At 38.9% G+C, this 17,368-nt stretch overlaps 1 protein-coding gene across 1 annotated transcript in view; it reads right to left on the bottom strand.

Annotated features, from left to right (window-relative positions):
- The window catches only part of USP12 (ubiquitin specific peptidase 12), a 78,291-nt gene that overhangs the window by 25,892 nt on the left and 35,031 nt on the right, over positions 1-17,368 (bottom strand). Inside the window, exon 3 of the mRNA XM_057532986.1 lies at positions 7,363-7,576. Coding sequence (XP_057388969.1) covers positions 7,363-7,576 — 214 coding nt within the window. The remainder of the gene's footprint in view (positions 1-7,362; positions 7,577-17,368) is intronic.

Here is a 17,368-nt window from a genome sequence, read left to right as displayed (position 1 = left end):
TAAGAAAATGGTAATAGAAACATACATATCAATAATAACCTTGAATGTAAATGGACTAAATGCCCCAACCAAAAGACACAGACTGACTGAATGGATACAAAAATAAGGCCCATATATATGCTGTCTACAAGAGACCCACTTCAGACCTAGGGACACATACAGACTGAAAGTGAAGGGATGGAAAAAGATATTCCATGCACATGGAAATCAAAAGAAAGCTGGAGCAGCAATACTTGTATCAGATAAATAGACTTTAAAATAAAGACTGTTACAAGAGATAAGGAGGGACACTACATAATGATCAAAGGATCAATCCAAGAAGAAGATATAACAATTATAAATGTTTACGCACCCAACATAGGAGCACCTCAATACATAAGGCAAATGCTAACAACCATGAAAGGAGAAATCGACAGTAACACAATAATAGTAGGGTCCTTTAACACACCACTTACACCAGTGGACAGATCATCCAAACAGAAAATAAATAAGGAAATACAAGCTTTAAATGACACAACAGACCAGATAGATTTAATTGATATTTATAGAACATTCCACCCAAAAGTGGTAGAATACACTTTCTTTTCAAGTGTACATGGAACATTCTCCAGGATAGATCACATCTTGGGTCACAAATCAAGCCTCGGAAAATTTAAGAAAGTTGAAATCGTATCAAGCATCTTTTCTGACCACAACGCTATGAGACTGGAAATCAATTACAGGAAAAAAACTGTAAGAAACACAAATACACAGAAACTAAACAGTGCGCTACTAAATAACCAAGAGATCACTGAAGAAATCGAAGAAGAAATTAAAAATACATAGAAACAAATGACAACGAAAACATGACAACCCAAAACCTATGGGATGCAGCAAAAGCAGTTCTAAGAGGGAAGTTTATAGCAATTCAATCTCACCTCAAGAAACAAGAAAAATCTCAAGTAAACAATCTAACCCTACAGACTTAAAACAACTAGAGAAAGAACAAAGAAAACCCGAAGTCAGTAGAAGGAAAGAAATCATAAAGATCAGAGCAGAAATAAATGCAATAGAAATGAAGAAAACAAGAGCAAACATCAATAAAACTAAAAGCTGGTTCTTTGAGAAGATAAACAAAACTGATAAACCCTTAGCCAGACTCATCAAGAAAAAAGGGGAGAGAACACAAATCAATAAAATTAGAAATGAAAAAGGAGAAATCACAACTGACACTGCAGAAATACAAAGGATTATAAGAAACTACTACAAACAACTATATGCCAATAAAATGTACAACCACAAAGAAATGGACAAATTCTTGGAAAGGTACAATTTTCCAAGACTAAACCAGGAAGAATTAGAAATAATAAACAGACCTATCACAAGTAATGAAATTGAAACCATAATTTAAAATCTTCCAACAAACAAAAGTCCAGGACAGATGGCTTCACAGGTGAATTCTATCAAACATTTAGAGAAGAGCTAACACCCATCCTTCTCAAACTCTTCCAAAAAATTGCAGAGGGAGAAACACTCCCAAATTCATTCTATGAAACCACCATCACCCTGATACTAAAACCAGAAACAGGTATCACAAAAAAAGAAAATTATAGACCAATATCACTGATGAACATAGATGCAAAAATCCTGAACAAAATACTAGCAAACAGAATCCAACAACACATTAAAAGGATCATACACCATGATCAAGTGGGATTTATCCCAGGGATGCAAGGATTCTTCAATATATGCAAACCAATCAATGGGATACACCACATTAGCAAATTAAGGAATAAAAACTATATGATCATCTCAGTAGATGCAGAAAAAGCTTTTGAGAAAATTTAACACCCATCTATGATAAAAACTCTCCAGAAAATGGGCATAGAGGGAACCTACCTCAACATAATAAAGGCCATATATGATAAACCCACAGCAAGCATCATACTCAATGGTGAAAAACTGAAAGCATTTCCACCAAGATCAGGAACAAGACAAGGATGTCCACTCTCGCCACTCTTACTCAACATAGTTTTGGAAGTCCTAGCCACAGCAATCAGAGAAGAAAAAGAAATAAAAGGAATACAAATTGGAAAAGAAGAAGTAAAACTGTCTCTGTTTGCAGATGACATGATATTATATATAGAAAATTCAAAGATGCCACCAGAAAACTGCTATAACTAATCAATGAATTTGGTAAGGCTGCAGGATACAAAATTAATGCACAGAAATCTCTGGCATTCCTATACACCAACAACGAAAAATCAGGAAGAGAAATTAGGGAAACACTCCCATTTACCATTGCAACAAAAGGAATAAAATACCTAGGAATAAACCTGCCTAAGGAGGCAAAAGACTTGTACTCAGAAAACTATAAAACACTGAGGAAAGAAATCAAAGATGACATAAACAGATGGAGAGATATACCATGTTCTTGGATTGGAAGAATCAACATTGTGAAAATGACTATACTACCCAAAGCAATCTACAGATTCAATGCAATCCCTATCAAACTACCAATGGCATTCTTCACAGAATTAGAACAAAAAATTTTACAATTCGTATGGAAACACAAAAGACCCCAAATAGCCAAAGCAATCTTGAGAAAGAAAAACGGAGTTGGAGGAATCAGGCTCCCTGACTTCAAACTATACCACAAAGCTACAGTAATCAAGACAGTATGGTACTGGCACAAAAACAAATATAGATCAATGGTACAGGATAGAATGCCCAGAGATAAACCCACGCACATATGGGCACCTAATTTATGACAAAGGAGGCAAGAACACACAATGGAGAAAAGACAGCCTCTTCAATAAGTGGTGCTGGGAAAACTGGACAGCTACATGTAAAAGAATGAAATTAGAACACTCCCTAACACCACACACAAAAATAAACTCAAAATGGATTAAAGACCTAAATGTAAGACCAGACACTATAAAACTCTTAGAGGAAAACATAGGAAAAACACTGTTTGACATAAACCACAGCAATATCTTTTTTGACCCAACTCCTACAGTAACGGAAATAAAAACAAAAATAAACACATGGGACTTAATTAAACTTAAAAGCTTTTTCACAGCAAAGGAAACCATAAACAAGACAAAAAGACAAGCCTCAGGATAGGAGAAAATATTTACAAATGAAACAACAAAGGATTAATCTCCAAAATATGCAAACAGCTCATGGAGCTCAATATCAAACAAACAAACAATTCAATTAAAAAACTGGTGGAAGACCTAAAGAGACATTTCACCAAAGAAGACATAGAGATGGCCAAGAGGCACATGAAAAGACACTCAACATCACTAATTATTAGGGAAATGCAAATCAAAACTACAATGAGGTATCACCTCACGCTGGTCAGAATGGCTATTATCAAAATATCTAGAAAAAAAAATGCTGGAGAAGGTGTGGTGAAAAGGGAACCCTCCTGCACTGTTGGTGGGAATGTAAATTGATACAACCACTATGAAGAACAGTATGGAGGATCCTTAAAAAACTAAAAATAGAACTACCATACAACCCAGCAATCCCACTACTGGGCATATACCCTGAGAAAACCATAATTCAAAAAGAGACATGTACCACAATGTTCACTGCAACACTATTTACAATAGCCAGGACATGGAACCAACCTAAATGTCCATCGATAGATGAATGGATAAAGAATATGTGGCACATATATACAATGGAATATTATGCAGCCATAAAAAGAAATGGAATTATTTGTAGTGAGAAAGATGGACCTAGAATCTGTGATACAGAGTGAAGTAAGTCAGAAAGAGAAAAATAAGTACCGTATGCTAACACATATATATGGAATCTAAAAAAAAAAAAAAAAAGGTACTGATGAAACTAGTGCAGGGCAGGAATAAAGATGTAGACATAGTGAATGGACCTGAGGACACGGGGTGGGAGGGGGAAGCTGGGGTGAAGTGAGAGTGGCATGGACATATATACACTACCAAATGTAAAATAGATAGCTAGTGGGAAGCAGCCGCATAGCACAGGGAGATCAGCGCGGTGCTTTGTGACCACCTAGAGGGGTGGGATAGGGAGGTTGGTAGGGAGGCTCAAGAGGGAGGGGATATGGGGATGTATGTATGCATATGGCTGATTCACTTTGGTGTACAACAGAAACTAACACAGTACTATGAACCAATTATACTCCGATGAAGATCTATGAAAAAAAAAGATTAAAAAATTAAAATAAAATGTATAACAATACTAGATAATGCTGGATGGAGCAAATGGAGTTCAAGTATTATAGAATACTTGAATTTGGGGGGGGCAGTGGTTAAAATATTTTTTACAATATACTCTAATAAGTCAAGGATACATACTGTAATCTCTAGGGTAAGCATGAAAAGAATAGTAAAAGAGTGTATAATTAATAAACTAATATGAAGAAAAAAGAACACTCCAACAATGAAAGTTAGTGGAGATATTGAAATAGGAACACACTTTCCAAAGATTTAAAATAAACCAGTCAATAAAATCTCACGAGAGTTATGCAATGGATACATTAAATCTTTTTTGATTTGCATGCTCTCTACATTAATTAGCGGGAAAAAAGTCAAAAGCCAAAAATCAAAACATATTTACAAAAGCCAGCAACATCAAGTAATAAACATGTTTGTCTATTAAATATTATTTCTGAGGTATAGAAAAATGAAACAAAGCTTATGAAAAGATGGGTTTGGAATATTCATTCTGGAATCAATTTCATTCAACAAAGTAATTAAGAAGTCTATTGTGTATCAACTGACTCCGCCTAAACACACAAAAAAATTCAAAAAAATTGAACTACTAAAAAATAACAAATACTGGAAAGATATCCCAGCTTTGATAAGCAAACATATAAAGCTGCAGGTATTGAACCGCACAGAACTTTCAAAACACAGAAACGTGAACTCCGCATTCAGCAGGAGAGTCGATCTAAATTTAAAAATCATTGTTCATTCTGCCTGTTAATGCAAGGGACACAGGTTCGAGCCCTGGTCTGGGAAGATCCCACAAGCCGCGGAGCAACTGGGCCCGTGAGCCACAACTACTGAGCCTGCGCGTCTGGAGCCTGTGCTCCGCAACAAGAGAGGCCGCGATAGTGAGAGGCCCGTGCACAGCGATGAAGAGTGGCCCCCGCTTGCCGCAACTAGAGAAAGCCCTCGCACAGAAACGAAGACCCAACACAGCCAAAAATAAATAAATTAATTAATTTTTTAAAAAAATGAAAAATAAATCATTGTTCATGTAAAGATAACGTTATGGACTGCATGCACCTGCCCCTCTCCAAATTCATATGATGGAATCCTAATCGCCAGTATGATGCTATTTGGAGATGGGACCCTTGGAATGTCATTTAGGTCTTAAGGGCTGAGATCAGTGCTCTTATAAGAGACTCGAGAGAGCGTGCTTCTCCCTCTCTCTTCGCCATAAGAGGCCACAGTGCGAAGGTGGCTGTCTGCAAACCAGGAAGACAGCCCTCACCCGTCAGTGAATCTGCCAGCACCTTAACCCTGGACTGCCTGGCCTCCGGACTGTGAGAAATAAATGTTTACTGTTTAACCCACCCAGTCTATGGTATTTTTGTTACAGCAGCCCAAACTAAGACAGAATACATGCGATATATTACTAAACAATCAGGTCAAGGAAAATGTACTATTACATGAAAAGGAAAATAATATGCATTCTGTATAAGTTTATGTTTCCGATGTTGAACATTTCTAAAATACTAACAAAGTCACTGAGAAAGGATGGCATGTTCAATTATCATGTACAGCTGACCCTTGAACAAAGCAGGGGTTAGGAGAGGTGACCCTCTGCACAGCTGAAAATCCACATATAACTCACAGTCGGCCCCCTGTATATGTGGTTCCTCTGTACCTGGCCCGCACCTGTGGATTCAAGCCACTGCAGATGCTGCAGTGCTATAGTATTTACTATTGAAAAAAATCCTCATATAAGTGAAGCCACGCAGTTCAAACCCATGTTGTTCATGGGTTAACAGTACATGAGTTTTCTACCAGGACAAAATTTTCTAAGTTTACTACCAACACAGACAAAAAGACTCTCTGAGAAGACTTGAATCACTCAGTCCACATTCTAACAGAGTTGTACTTGGCTTTCTTACCAACAGAAGATACTATACACATCTGTAATTCATGAAAGTAAGTAGGTTTAGTTTTAGTCAGGGAAACACAAAAAAGATGTGTTTTTGTGAGCAATTAATCAACTGATCTATATTTGTATATGGAGAAAATGAACAAAATCTTTAACATAGGTATCAGATTCAAGAGTGGTAACCTAGAGCCATATTATTTCAGCATCTTCGTATGTTTTAGGGAACGAGATATGACCCATGCTCATCTCAATTCATGTGATAATGAACAGTGTCAACTGACTTAAGGGCAGGCCTCCCCTCTGGTGTGTTTAAAAACCAACACTAAAGACTTCTCAAGTCATATTTCTGTGCACATCATTATATTTGATAGATAACAAATCAAACTAAAAATACTACTCAATTTTATTTCTACAATGATTGAAATGCCTACATCCAAACAAACGAACAAACAAACAGAATTCTACATGTTCCTCGAGTCCATCTGAACCTTCTGAGGTAGCACACCACACTGGACAGAACACTGGGCTCAGATGTCAGGAAGAAGTGTGGGGCTTGACAGGTGACCTTAACGTCTCTGAGAGCCAGTGACATCACGTAAAGTGAGGAAGTAATGTCTAACTTATGGGCTTGCTAGGAAAATTAAATGAAAAATATTTTAAGAGAGAAAAGGGAAGTGGGATGCAATCAGTAACTATTTTTAAAAGGGGGGGGTGGTGGGGACAGGAGGTGAAGTTAAAACTACCTACCCTAAGCTAGAAAGTTTAATTTATTGTGTTAGGTCTTTCCTTTCCCTGGGGTGTGACTCCTGGCAAGTCTTTTAGCTTCTGTTTTTTTCATGGCTAAAATGGGGGAAATCACATGCTCTCTCATCAGGTTATCGTTAAGGATCAAATGAATTAACATACATGAAAGCATTATGAAAACAACAAATGAACACTAAGTGAAAGAAAAAAGAAACCAAAACCCCACAACTTTTCTTGATAGAAAAGCCAAGCAGGCAAAAAAGAGAAATTATGATTTCTCATTTCCTGGCACACAGAATTTGATCTTTGTACGACATACTTCAAACAGCAATCACACCTGACAGTAATCACTGTGTGACTGTCTCCTCACTAAACTGACGCTGCATTAGAGACAGGAGTGTCACCGTTGGCTTTCCAGCGGCTAACGCATCATCAGGCGTAAAGATGCTCAGCTGATGCTCGTCGCACCTGCTCCTCCTGTTACGTAAGCGACACATTAAGAAGCAGGAGAATTACCATTTTCCTTCCGTAATCTTGTTATGAACTTCTTGGGAGGTATGACGCCAACCTTTTTCTTCTGGGTCGCGATGCTGTGGAAGAGGTCTGCTAAGCACGTGAGAAGACTCTCCTTCTTCCTAGGTTGACTCTTGTACGCGAGAACTTTTTCCCGAAACGGACGACAAAAATAAAGTGCTTGAAGAACTGAATTGCAGTAGCAAGTATTCCCAAACTAGAATAGAGAAAAAACATTTTTGTTAAATTTGAGGCAACACATTTTTCAGAGAAAGAATTTCTATGTCTACAGCTGAGAGAAGAGAAAGACAAGATAGGGAATTGATGATCCGCATAAATTAAAAGGTATCTATCTGAGAGTAGAAATAATTGTCCTGACTGCAAATTACCCATTTTAACATTAAATGGATGCTCTTGGCATCAGTTTCAGGTTAAAACTGAAGAAAAATACATGCAATAAATTTGGCCTTTATTAAAACTGAGTTAAAGAACTACATAGTTTAAATAGTGAGATTAGTTAAGGTTTAGGATTCTGGAGAATTCCTTTTTCAATTCCCATTGTTATGATAGTATTGGTTGTATACAAAGCATTTTCTATACTGTACATTTAAAAATGTAACTCTCAAAAATTCTTTAAAAAAAACCATAATAGTCAGGTTTACTATCAAGTTCTTCAGTGCCATCCAAAAAATAAACAAAAACAAAAAATAAGGAAAAACAAGATACTCTGAAATATTAGATGAAAAAGTCATCAACGTGACAGCCTAACAACCACTGAAATGCCGAAATGCCAGGTCACATTATTCTCGATCCGTCAGAAGGACGTGGACTCAGCTCCAGAGTTGAACCCTGAGCTGCAGCCCCACCTCTCACTGGCCACGTGGCCTGGGGCAGGTGACTGATCACTCAGCCTCAGTTTCCTTCTCTTTAATAACAGGGGAGAAAGTCGTCCTACTTTACAGAGAAAATAACACAGAGTTTGATAAATATTTTCTGCCTTCTTTTTTCCTTCCCATTAATAGACACTGACTCCCAAAGCCGGCTAATAAAACCCCTAGAAGTCCATCACTGAGGACCTGGGGAGTAAACAAGGAACGAGGACAATTCTCAGAGAACTGCCACGGGGCGGGGTCAGGCACACAGTGACCAGATACAGGCAAGTGGAGAAGAGTGTTGAAGAACGGGCACTCTTCAATTATGTCCATAAACACATGCACACGCTTGCTTATATTTTAAAACTAGGAAGGATATATCAAAAGCTAATAAAAATGGTTATTTATAGAGAAAGGGAAAAGAGTAGAGAACAATGAAAGTGAGACTGCTGTACATGTACATGGTTATAAAAAGTTTACTTTGTACCTATATTTTTAAAAACTAAATTAAAATGAAAAAGAAAGAATAAATTCCTACAATTGAAAATAAATAGAAATAAATCAGACCTAAATGTGTACCAAGTTGGTGGTAGAACTACGTAAAGAAAAGAACGAGGGCTTCCCTGGTGGCGCAGTGGTTAAGAATCCGCCTGCCAAGGCAGGGGACACAGGTTCGAGCCCTGGTCCGGGAAGATCCCACATGCCGCGGAGCAACTAAGCCCGTGCGCCACAACTACTGAGCCCGCGAGCCACAACTACTGAAGCCTGTGCGCCTAAAGCCCGTGCTCCGCAACAAGAGAAGCCACCACAATGAGAAGCCAGCACCACAAGGAAGAGTAGCCCCCGCTTGCCGCAACTAGAGAAAGCCCGCGCACAGCAAAAAAAACCCAACACAACCAAATAAATTTTAAAATAAATAAATAAAGCTTTAAAAAAAAAAGAATGACTTCAAATAACTTTAAAACACAGGATTTTTACTATCCATGCCTACTGAACTACAGTCTAAGAACAAAAAGAACAAAGAAGTCTTAAAACAGCATTCAGTACTCACATTGTTAGAATTAACCCACTGATACTGCTATTTTGAAACCACTAAAGATATACTGTAAGACAAAGCAAGGAAGGAATTATGTTAATATCCCCTAGGAATCAAAAAAAATTTTTTTTAATTTATTTTTGGCTGCATTGGGTCTTCGTTGCTGCGCGTGGGCTTTCTTGAGTTATGGCGAGCGGGGGGCTACTCTTCGTTGCGGTGCATGGGCTTCTCATTGCAGTGGCTTCTCTTGTTGCAGAGCACGGGCTCTAGGCGCGTGGGCTTCAGCAGTTGTGGCGCACGGGCTCAGCAGTTGTGGCACGCGGGCTCAGTAGCTGTGGCTCGCGGGCTCTAGAGTGCAGGCTCAGTAGTTGTGGCGCATGGGCTTAGTTGCTCCGCAGCATGTGGGATCTTCCCGGACCAGGGCTCAAACCCATGTCTCCTGCATTGGCAGGCAGATTCGTAACCACTGTGCCACCAGGGAAGCCCATAATCGAATTTTTTAACGTAAAGGAAAAAAGATACAATAGTAAAAATCAGAAGAGTAAAAGCCCTTTAAAGTTAAACTGGAATTAGAAATAGCAGTATAAACTCATGCCTCTTTGTAAATCTTAAAGTAAGTGTGTGTGTGTGTGTGTGTTTGTGTTCTCAGGTTCTGTCCACTGAAAAGGTCTCCACATCAATAAATTTCCCCTGCATCCAGATTGTGGCCTCTAAAAACCCTTTTCCCACAAAAAGGAACTAGGACGACTTACAGATATGGCTATACAACGTAATGGACAGGAAATGTACAATGTACAAGATTAGCCTGGAATATCTTTTTGTGTGGCTTGAAGAGCCAACTTTCATCAAAAAGAATTACTGCAATGGATTAAAAAGCACATCAACTACACAAATATCTATGTGGTTTATTAGTCTCCAGTGGAAGTTGTAAACAAGAATATAAAAAAGGAAAGCATCAAAGTTTTACCCCACCTTTCTCATAAAAGCATTATTTCAGGGGGCATTAAAGTTATTGTTTAGAGAATAATTCTGGCTAATAAATTCAGAAGAAATCATTGTAAATAATGGATTGGGTAATAATTATCCCTGGATACCTAAAACATTTGGTTAAAGGTTGATGGGGAACTTTAAAACGGGGGGCTCAGACCTGAACACCCAATGCATTCCAGCATCATTCAAAATGAACAGCCAAAACTTTACATCCCGTGATGTGGTGCACCAAGAAATATGTAGCAATTCCTATAAAGTATTCTTGCCTTAAAAAACAAAATAAAATCCCTAAACTTTAACCAAGTGTCTAGATTGAACTACTAATTTACAAGATACTCAGGGAACAGAGGAAGAAGTTAAATACCCCAAAAAAGGAACAGGACAACAGACTCAGAGAAGATTTACAACTTCTATGTTCACATTGCTAGTCGGAGCCAAGAACTGATTTCGTAAAGATAGATGTGTTTACAGGCTTTCCAGAGAAATGCTAAAAGTATATGACAATGATGCATTGATATTATTGATCATGAATACAACCATGGATATCCTTCAATAAAGCCTATCCAGGGGCTAAGTACACCTGCAGTAGAATCTCCAATATTACTAAGATTATCTTACCAATTAATCAGCATTAATTAGTCTGAAAAATACTAGTAATTGTACAACAGTCTAATGACTCCAATGACCAACAAACTATGGCTTTGTAAACTGAACAGAAGATACAATCCCCATAATTTGGACACTTTATTAAAGAATAAACAACAGGGAACTCTAACAACTTCCACAGAGCAGGTAGATAAACAAAAGACAGCATCTCACAGTATATTAGAAACATTTATGATGATGAAGCTTGACCTACTAATAAAAAAGCAAATAAAATAAGCTAAGGAACTGGCATGTAGAGAATGCTGAAGTCAGCCTCCTGCTAATCTTCTGACTACAAGCAATAGGTAACATTACAACCAATCTTTGAGGCTTTCTATTATGGTCTTCTTTACTTACCTTCATCAACCCCATTAAGGAAAAATTAAAAGTTGAAAGTACAACTATTTCTCCAGAATAAACTAACTTTCAATCTTATTCATAACTTTGAAGCTTTTCCTTCAATTTCTCTGATTTTTAATAGTAACTTTCAGTGAAGTTCCTGAAACCTAAAAACATATCCTTCAAGTATATAGCTTTCATGCAAAAGACTGTCTGGGATGATTTCCTCTGCACTCTTGCTTCTGAATAGGGTTGAAACCTACCCTGTGCTTTTTCAGCTGGTTCTGAAGATCAACGGTATGACCAGGTTTAAAATCAGGGGAAGCAAATATTAAAGGTCTGATCACTGACTTCTCAATTGTTTATTGAACACAGTGACCTATCCCTGCTTTCTCTAATGCTTTTTTCTCTAAGTCTTGAAAAAAAAAAAAAAGATTTCTCATATCCCCATCAATAAGATCATTTTGAGCACATATCCCTAATACATGCATATTTGTTTAGAAATAATATATGTACATTATGTACACTAAAAATACAACAAATGTGATTAAGATGAACATTTCAAATTATTATATTAATTTTTTGTTTTCACTAAAAATTATTAAGTAAGAGCAATGAGACTTAGTATGCTTTTTTGTAAACTATGGGTTATAGATTTTAATAGAGTGATTTGACAGTTCAGTTATTTGGCTACGTAGTTTTAAGGGATATCAAAGTTGAAAAAGGTATCTCCGCGAAGATACATAGGTCCATAGGACCATAGGTCCAAGTGGAAAAGACTCTCTCCTTGACAGCCTTTACTTTCTAAACTATGGTATTAGATAGTCGATCCTATCTACCAAATTTGTTTGAATTCGTTTAAGTAATTATCTGTCTTGATACCAGCAAAGCCTGGCCACTGAGCACACAGGATCTGAAACCAAGCTATCTAGGTTCAAGTCTGGTTCTGCTACCCGACCCTGGGAAATTACCAAGCCACTCTCTCTCCATCAGTTTCCTCATCTGTAAATGACATTTATAACAGCACCCACCTCTACAACCTTGTAAAGAATTAAATGAATGATCTGCATGAAGAACTTAGCATGGTTCGGAAAACCTCATCACTACATGGTTACTTTTGAAACAACCTTTTTTGAGCCATCTGTCCCTTTTGAAAAATTAGCTTAGCTGAAATAGATTAAATCCTGTAATCCCTAAGTCCACACTTGAATCATAATAGATTGCAACAGCACAAATGAATAAGAGGGGTGATACTGTTAGCCTTTGATACTATGCAACTTGCAGTGACATAGGACCACTACACACGTGGACAGAGTAGTATGGGTGCCAGTGTCAACCAATTATTAAGAATTAGTAAAGCTTAACCTATATCTTTCCTTTTTAGATAAAAATAAACACTAGAAATGCTCATATTTTGGTCCCCAATGAATCATCTTACATATTTCATTTGGAAACTACTGGTTTTAATCACAATTATGTCAACAGTATTACCTTTAAAAAATGTTTTTAAATGTTTAAGTGCCCCACGGTCCCCCACGCTGGCTGGCGATGATGCCATCCTGTGAACACCCTCCCTTCTACGGGAAGGCCCTCCTCCCCCAACCACAATCTGTTTAGGTGGCCCTGTTTTACATAAGTCTAGACCCCACGTGCCCCTACCCACCCCCTCTCTGCAGCCAGGTGAACCTAATCCAGATTCTCGTGGACATCTGTTCCTCCCCCCTCCCTTGCTCCCCCGCCCCAGGCTTCCTCACGGGAACCGACTTCTCTGTGCAAGTTCTGTACGACTGTCAGTCACAAACCCTTTTGTAGACCCTGCAACAGAGTCGGGCACTGGATCCAATCTGGCCAGAGGCCTTGGGGCAGAGTTCTTTGGTCAGGTTTGATACAGACGGTCTGGGATCTCTGATGATATAAGATGGCCATCAGGTGGAGAGAAGCTAAAGGAGAACGAAACCAATGCAAAAGGAAACCAAGAGACATAGGCCTAATCAACTTTACAACCTACAAATGGAAAGTTTCATTTTCATTTCTCGCTCTCTTCCATAATGGCCCCTGTTCCCTGGATTCAGAGTTCCAACTAGTGACTACTAGCAATTCAGGTTAAAAAGACTTTTATAAGAAAGTCTAGCCCCACAAACCTACTTGTGTTTGGGAGCCTATTGTGTTAGAAAATTAAAATAAAATCATATAATGAAATGATTTTAAAAGGCTATTAAAAATGGAGAGACTGGGCTTCCCTGCTGGCACCGTGGTTGGGAATCCTCCTGCCAATGCAGGGGACAAGGGTTCAATCCCTGGTCCGGGAAGATCCCACATGCCGTGGAGCAACTAAGCCCGTGAGCCACAACTACTGAGCCTGCGCGCCACAACTACTGAAGCCCATGTGCCTGGAGCCCGTGCTCTGCAACAAGAGAACCCACTGTGGTGAGAGGCCCGGGCACCACAACTAAGAGTAGCCCCCGCTCGCCACAACTAGAGAAAGCCCGTGCGCAGCAACGAAGACCCAGGGCAGCCAAAATAATAATAATATAATTATAAAATTTTAAAAAAATGGAGAGACTGCACAGAAAGTAGGAAAGAGATACTACTAGTCTAAATCACTACTATCAACTTCACTAAAATAAGTACTCATTAGCTACAAGATATAAAGGAAAAAGGCAATCTGGTTTATCAGATTAAACAATTTGTTTTCAAAGAATTTAGCTGACTATAAACAGCGGACACGTAAGGGGGGTATTTCACAGCAAGAGAAAGCTTCCAAAGGCTCCTCTCCCTCCTCAAGATGGCTTCTGCACCCCCGAGCCACACAAGTATTTCCCCTCTCCTAATGTCCTGTACCATCAGAAATACTAACGTACTCACAAGAGTTAACCCAACAGGAAATCCCCACTCTATGTATTATGCAAATCATAGTGATGGCATCAGAGTTACCATTAAGAGCAAACGGCCATAAAAGCTATCATTTGTGAAAATATTCCTCCAAGATAAAAACATCTACAACTGAAAATAATGGAAAACAGACTGTTATTAACAAAGTGAAGAGTAACCACTCTCAATTTTCTGGTAGATTAATTAACTGTGGGGTTTTGGGGTGTTCTTTTTTCCTTCTCTCCATTAAAAAAAAAAGAAAAAAGTCTAATTTTCTAACTGCCCAAATACACATACTATTTCCCAAAAGCAAGTGCTGTTGAGTGATTCTACCACTTACTGGTCGCAAAAACTGATCCAATCAGGCAGATCTAATGGGAACCCTTTTCAGTATTAGCTTTTTGTAAGAGCAATTAAAATGAACCTGCACACTTAGCTAAGAACAGATTGATGAAAAGAAAATATACATGCGCCTCACTTTAACAGAATCCAATTGCTAGGAAAGATTAACCACCAAGTGCCTTAAAGCAGCTACCTTCCATGTTGTTTACAACACTGACTACTTGGCAGACAGGCCCAGGGACAGGAGGAAGATGTTAAAACATTCATCTCTCAGTTAACTAAGCCATCTCCCTGACCCCTCAAAGCTCCAACCTTAATTTTTAAGGGACTCTATAATAATGTGATAACTCTGCAAAGGAAAAAGGGGGAAGGAAACGAGAGAGAAGGGTGATGACAATTTAAGGGCTGAAAACAGGGCTTATGGAAAACGGTTAAAGGTATGCGACACAGCTGCCAAGCAGCCTGAGAGCTCAGATCAAAGAACAAGTTCATCGCTATCCTAGTTCTGCTGCATCTACTCTGACCACCAATTTATTTCTGCGTGTAATTCAAGGTGTTCCTCAATCTTTCACAGTTGGAGCCCTGGCTACCTTAGGGATCTCAATTCTTCATCATAATAACCCGGCACAGAGATCAGAAATTGTATCAGAAATTCCTGCTTTCCTTGGTTTTATTGAATCTCAGTTACTCAGCTTCAGGGAGAAATACAAATTCTACCTTTTGAATTTAGATTGATGCACATGAAGTAATAAAAATGATACCTTCTTAGAAACTTTTTTTGTTTGTTTTTTTACACACAATCAACACTGGTATTTGGATACTGGTATCCAATTAAAAACAACATATCAGCAGAAGAAAAAATAATATAGAGCTTTAAGATTCGTTTACTTGTTTTGAGGTTATCTGCAAAAAAGTCAGTTAGACACAAAATGGAGAGATTGGAATGTTTATGCTGGAGAAGGTAAAGGGAAAACAGCCTTCAATACAGAAAATACTACTATTCTAAGGAAAATGGGTTCTTCTGGGACACTAAAAATGGGCACAACTTTTCCACGATTTAAGACACAAATTAGCTTTGGAGGCTGAGCCAAATAAGGGTGGTAGCCAGCCACAGGGAAAGGGCAATGAGACTGAAGAACTGGGGTCCGCCAGCCCCAGAACTGAAATGAGGCTTCTGATCACTAGACAACTCTGTAAGTACGAGCATTTCAGATATTAGAAGTAGAGGCCAGACTGCTCAATAAACAAGAAAAATTAAATATATTCATTTAACTCTCCTCCCCATGATACCCCAATAAAATGACAGTAAAAGAACAGATGAGGCAAAAACTCAAAAGGCCAAAGAAGACAACGACAGACTAGAGATATCAGCGAACTTCAGAAAACAGAAGGCAGACAGAGGAGAAGTAGCCCAAATGTCTCTAAGAGACAAATGGGAAACAACGGACTAACCTCTAAAGGGTTGGAGATGTTTTGTGGGGTGGGGACCTCTGAGAACACAAGTCTGGTCGTCAGTCTTTAAAAGGACCATTTAGACCCCCAGGCACTCAACTCTTCCTTCAGCTGCAGGTTTAGTCTCCACAGAAGATGAAGAGGAGACTCTGGGTGGAGAACCCTTAAGGACAGCAGTGAGGAACCGAGCAGGAAACAGGACCAAATAAAACCCCGAATAACCCCCACCCCCGCCCCAGACAGGCACTGGAGGAGGCCTCCTGGCAGAAGATAAACAGCCCCATAGAGAAACGGCTCCAGCTACTGAAATGGGATGGGGGCCGTGGAAGGGAGGGGCATTCGCCAGGGGCCACTCTAGACTGAAAGAGCAGCCCCACCACAACACAAGAAGCCCCAGTCATCCTTGCAGCATTTCACCCTTATAGATGAGTACAATTTGAGGAAAGCTTACAATAGGAAAGATACCAAAGTTTAAAAGGGGGCGGGGAATAAACTCCAAGGTCTCAGAAGCAATCCAGTAAGCATAAGAAAACCTCAGCAACAACAAAAACTACAGATGACATCCTGAGAAAAGGAACAGAAAATACTGCCCCCATGAAACAAGAGAAGAAAAAAAAGTAACATTCTAAGAAATAAAAAAATGCAATGAGCTGGACAAAAAAGTTGAAGATATAGTCTAAAATGTAGAATAAGGCAGATGATCAAAAATGGGAGAATAAGAAAAATAAAGAGTCAGTCTAAGTGTTTCAATATACAACTAACCATAACAAAAAAAGACAAAACAGAGAAATTACAATGATAGGAAGAAAATCATCCCAATAATAGTATCAGAAATGTGTTACAACTGAGGGAAATAAATCATCAGTCTGAATGGGTCCATAAACACTCAGCACAACAGGGTCCCCATCAAGACACACGATGAGATTTCAGAACACTGTGGATAGAGAATATCCTTAAGGCCTTCCAAAAACTTTGTAAAGGGGAAAAAAAAAGCCCTGTACATAAGAGATCGAGAACCAGAATGGCATCCACCCTCTCAGCATTAACAGAAGCCAGAAAGCAGCAGAGTAAGCCCTGAAAAATTCTGAAGGAAGGTTGTAACCTAGGATGGATATCTAGCTCTAACAATAACCAAAACAGTCTTAAATATACAAGATCTCAAAGTTTGTATCCATGCACACTTCCTAAACAAGCATCTACAGAATGTATTCCACAAAGCAAGGGAGGAAAAACCCGGAAAGAAGTCGGGATGAAGGAAAGGACACAAGTGCAGGGAATGTGAAGGGCGATGGAAGAGACATTGCCAGGCAGAAGCTGCACAGCAGGAGGACGGGGCTGGGTGGTACCTGACAGGCACGGCTCGGTGGAAACTGATACTGAGAAGGTCTTTTTGGCTTTCTTTAGTTCTGCTGAAGGCTTTGGGAAGAATAAATGAAAGTTCAGGACATGGGAAAATAAAGCA

The sequence above is a fragment of the Balaenoptera acutorostrata genome, chromosome 18, assembly GCF_949987535.1.
Source record: "Balaenoptera acutorostrata chromosome 18, mBalAcu1.1, whole genome shotgun sequence".
In the NCBI taxonomy this organism is placed as follows: Eukaryota; Metazoa; Chordata; class Mammalia; order Artiodactyla; family Balaenopteridae; genus Balaenoptera; species Balaenoptera acutorostrata.
This window is presented reverse-complemented; position numbering and strand designations above follow the sequence as displayed.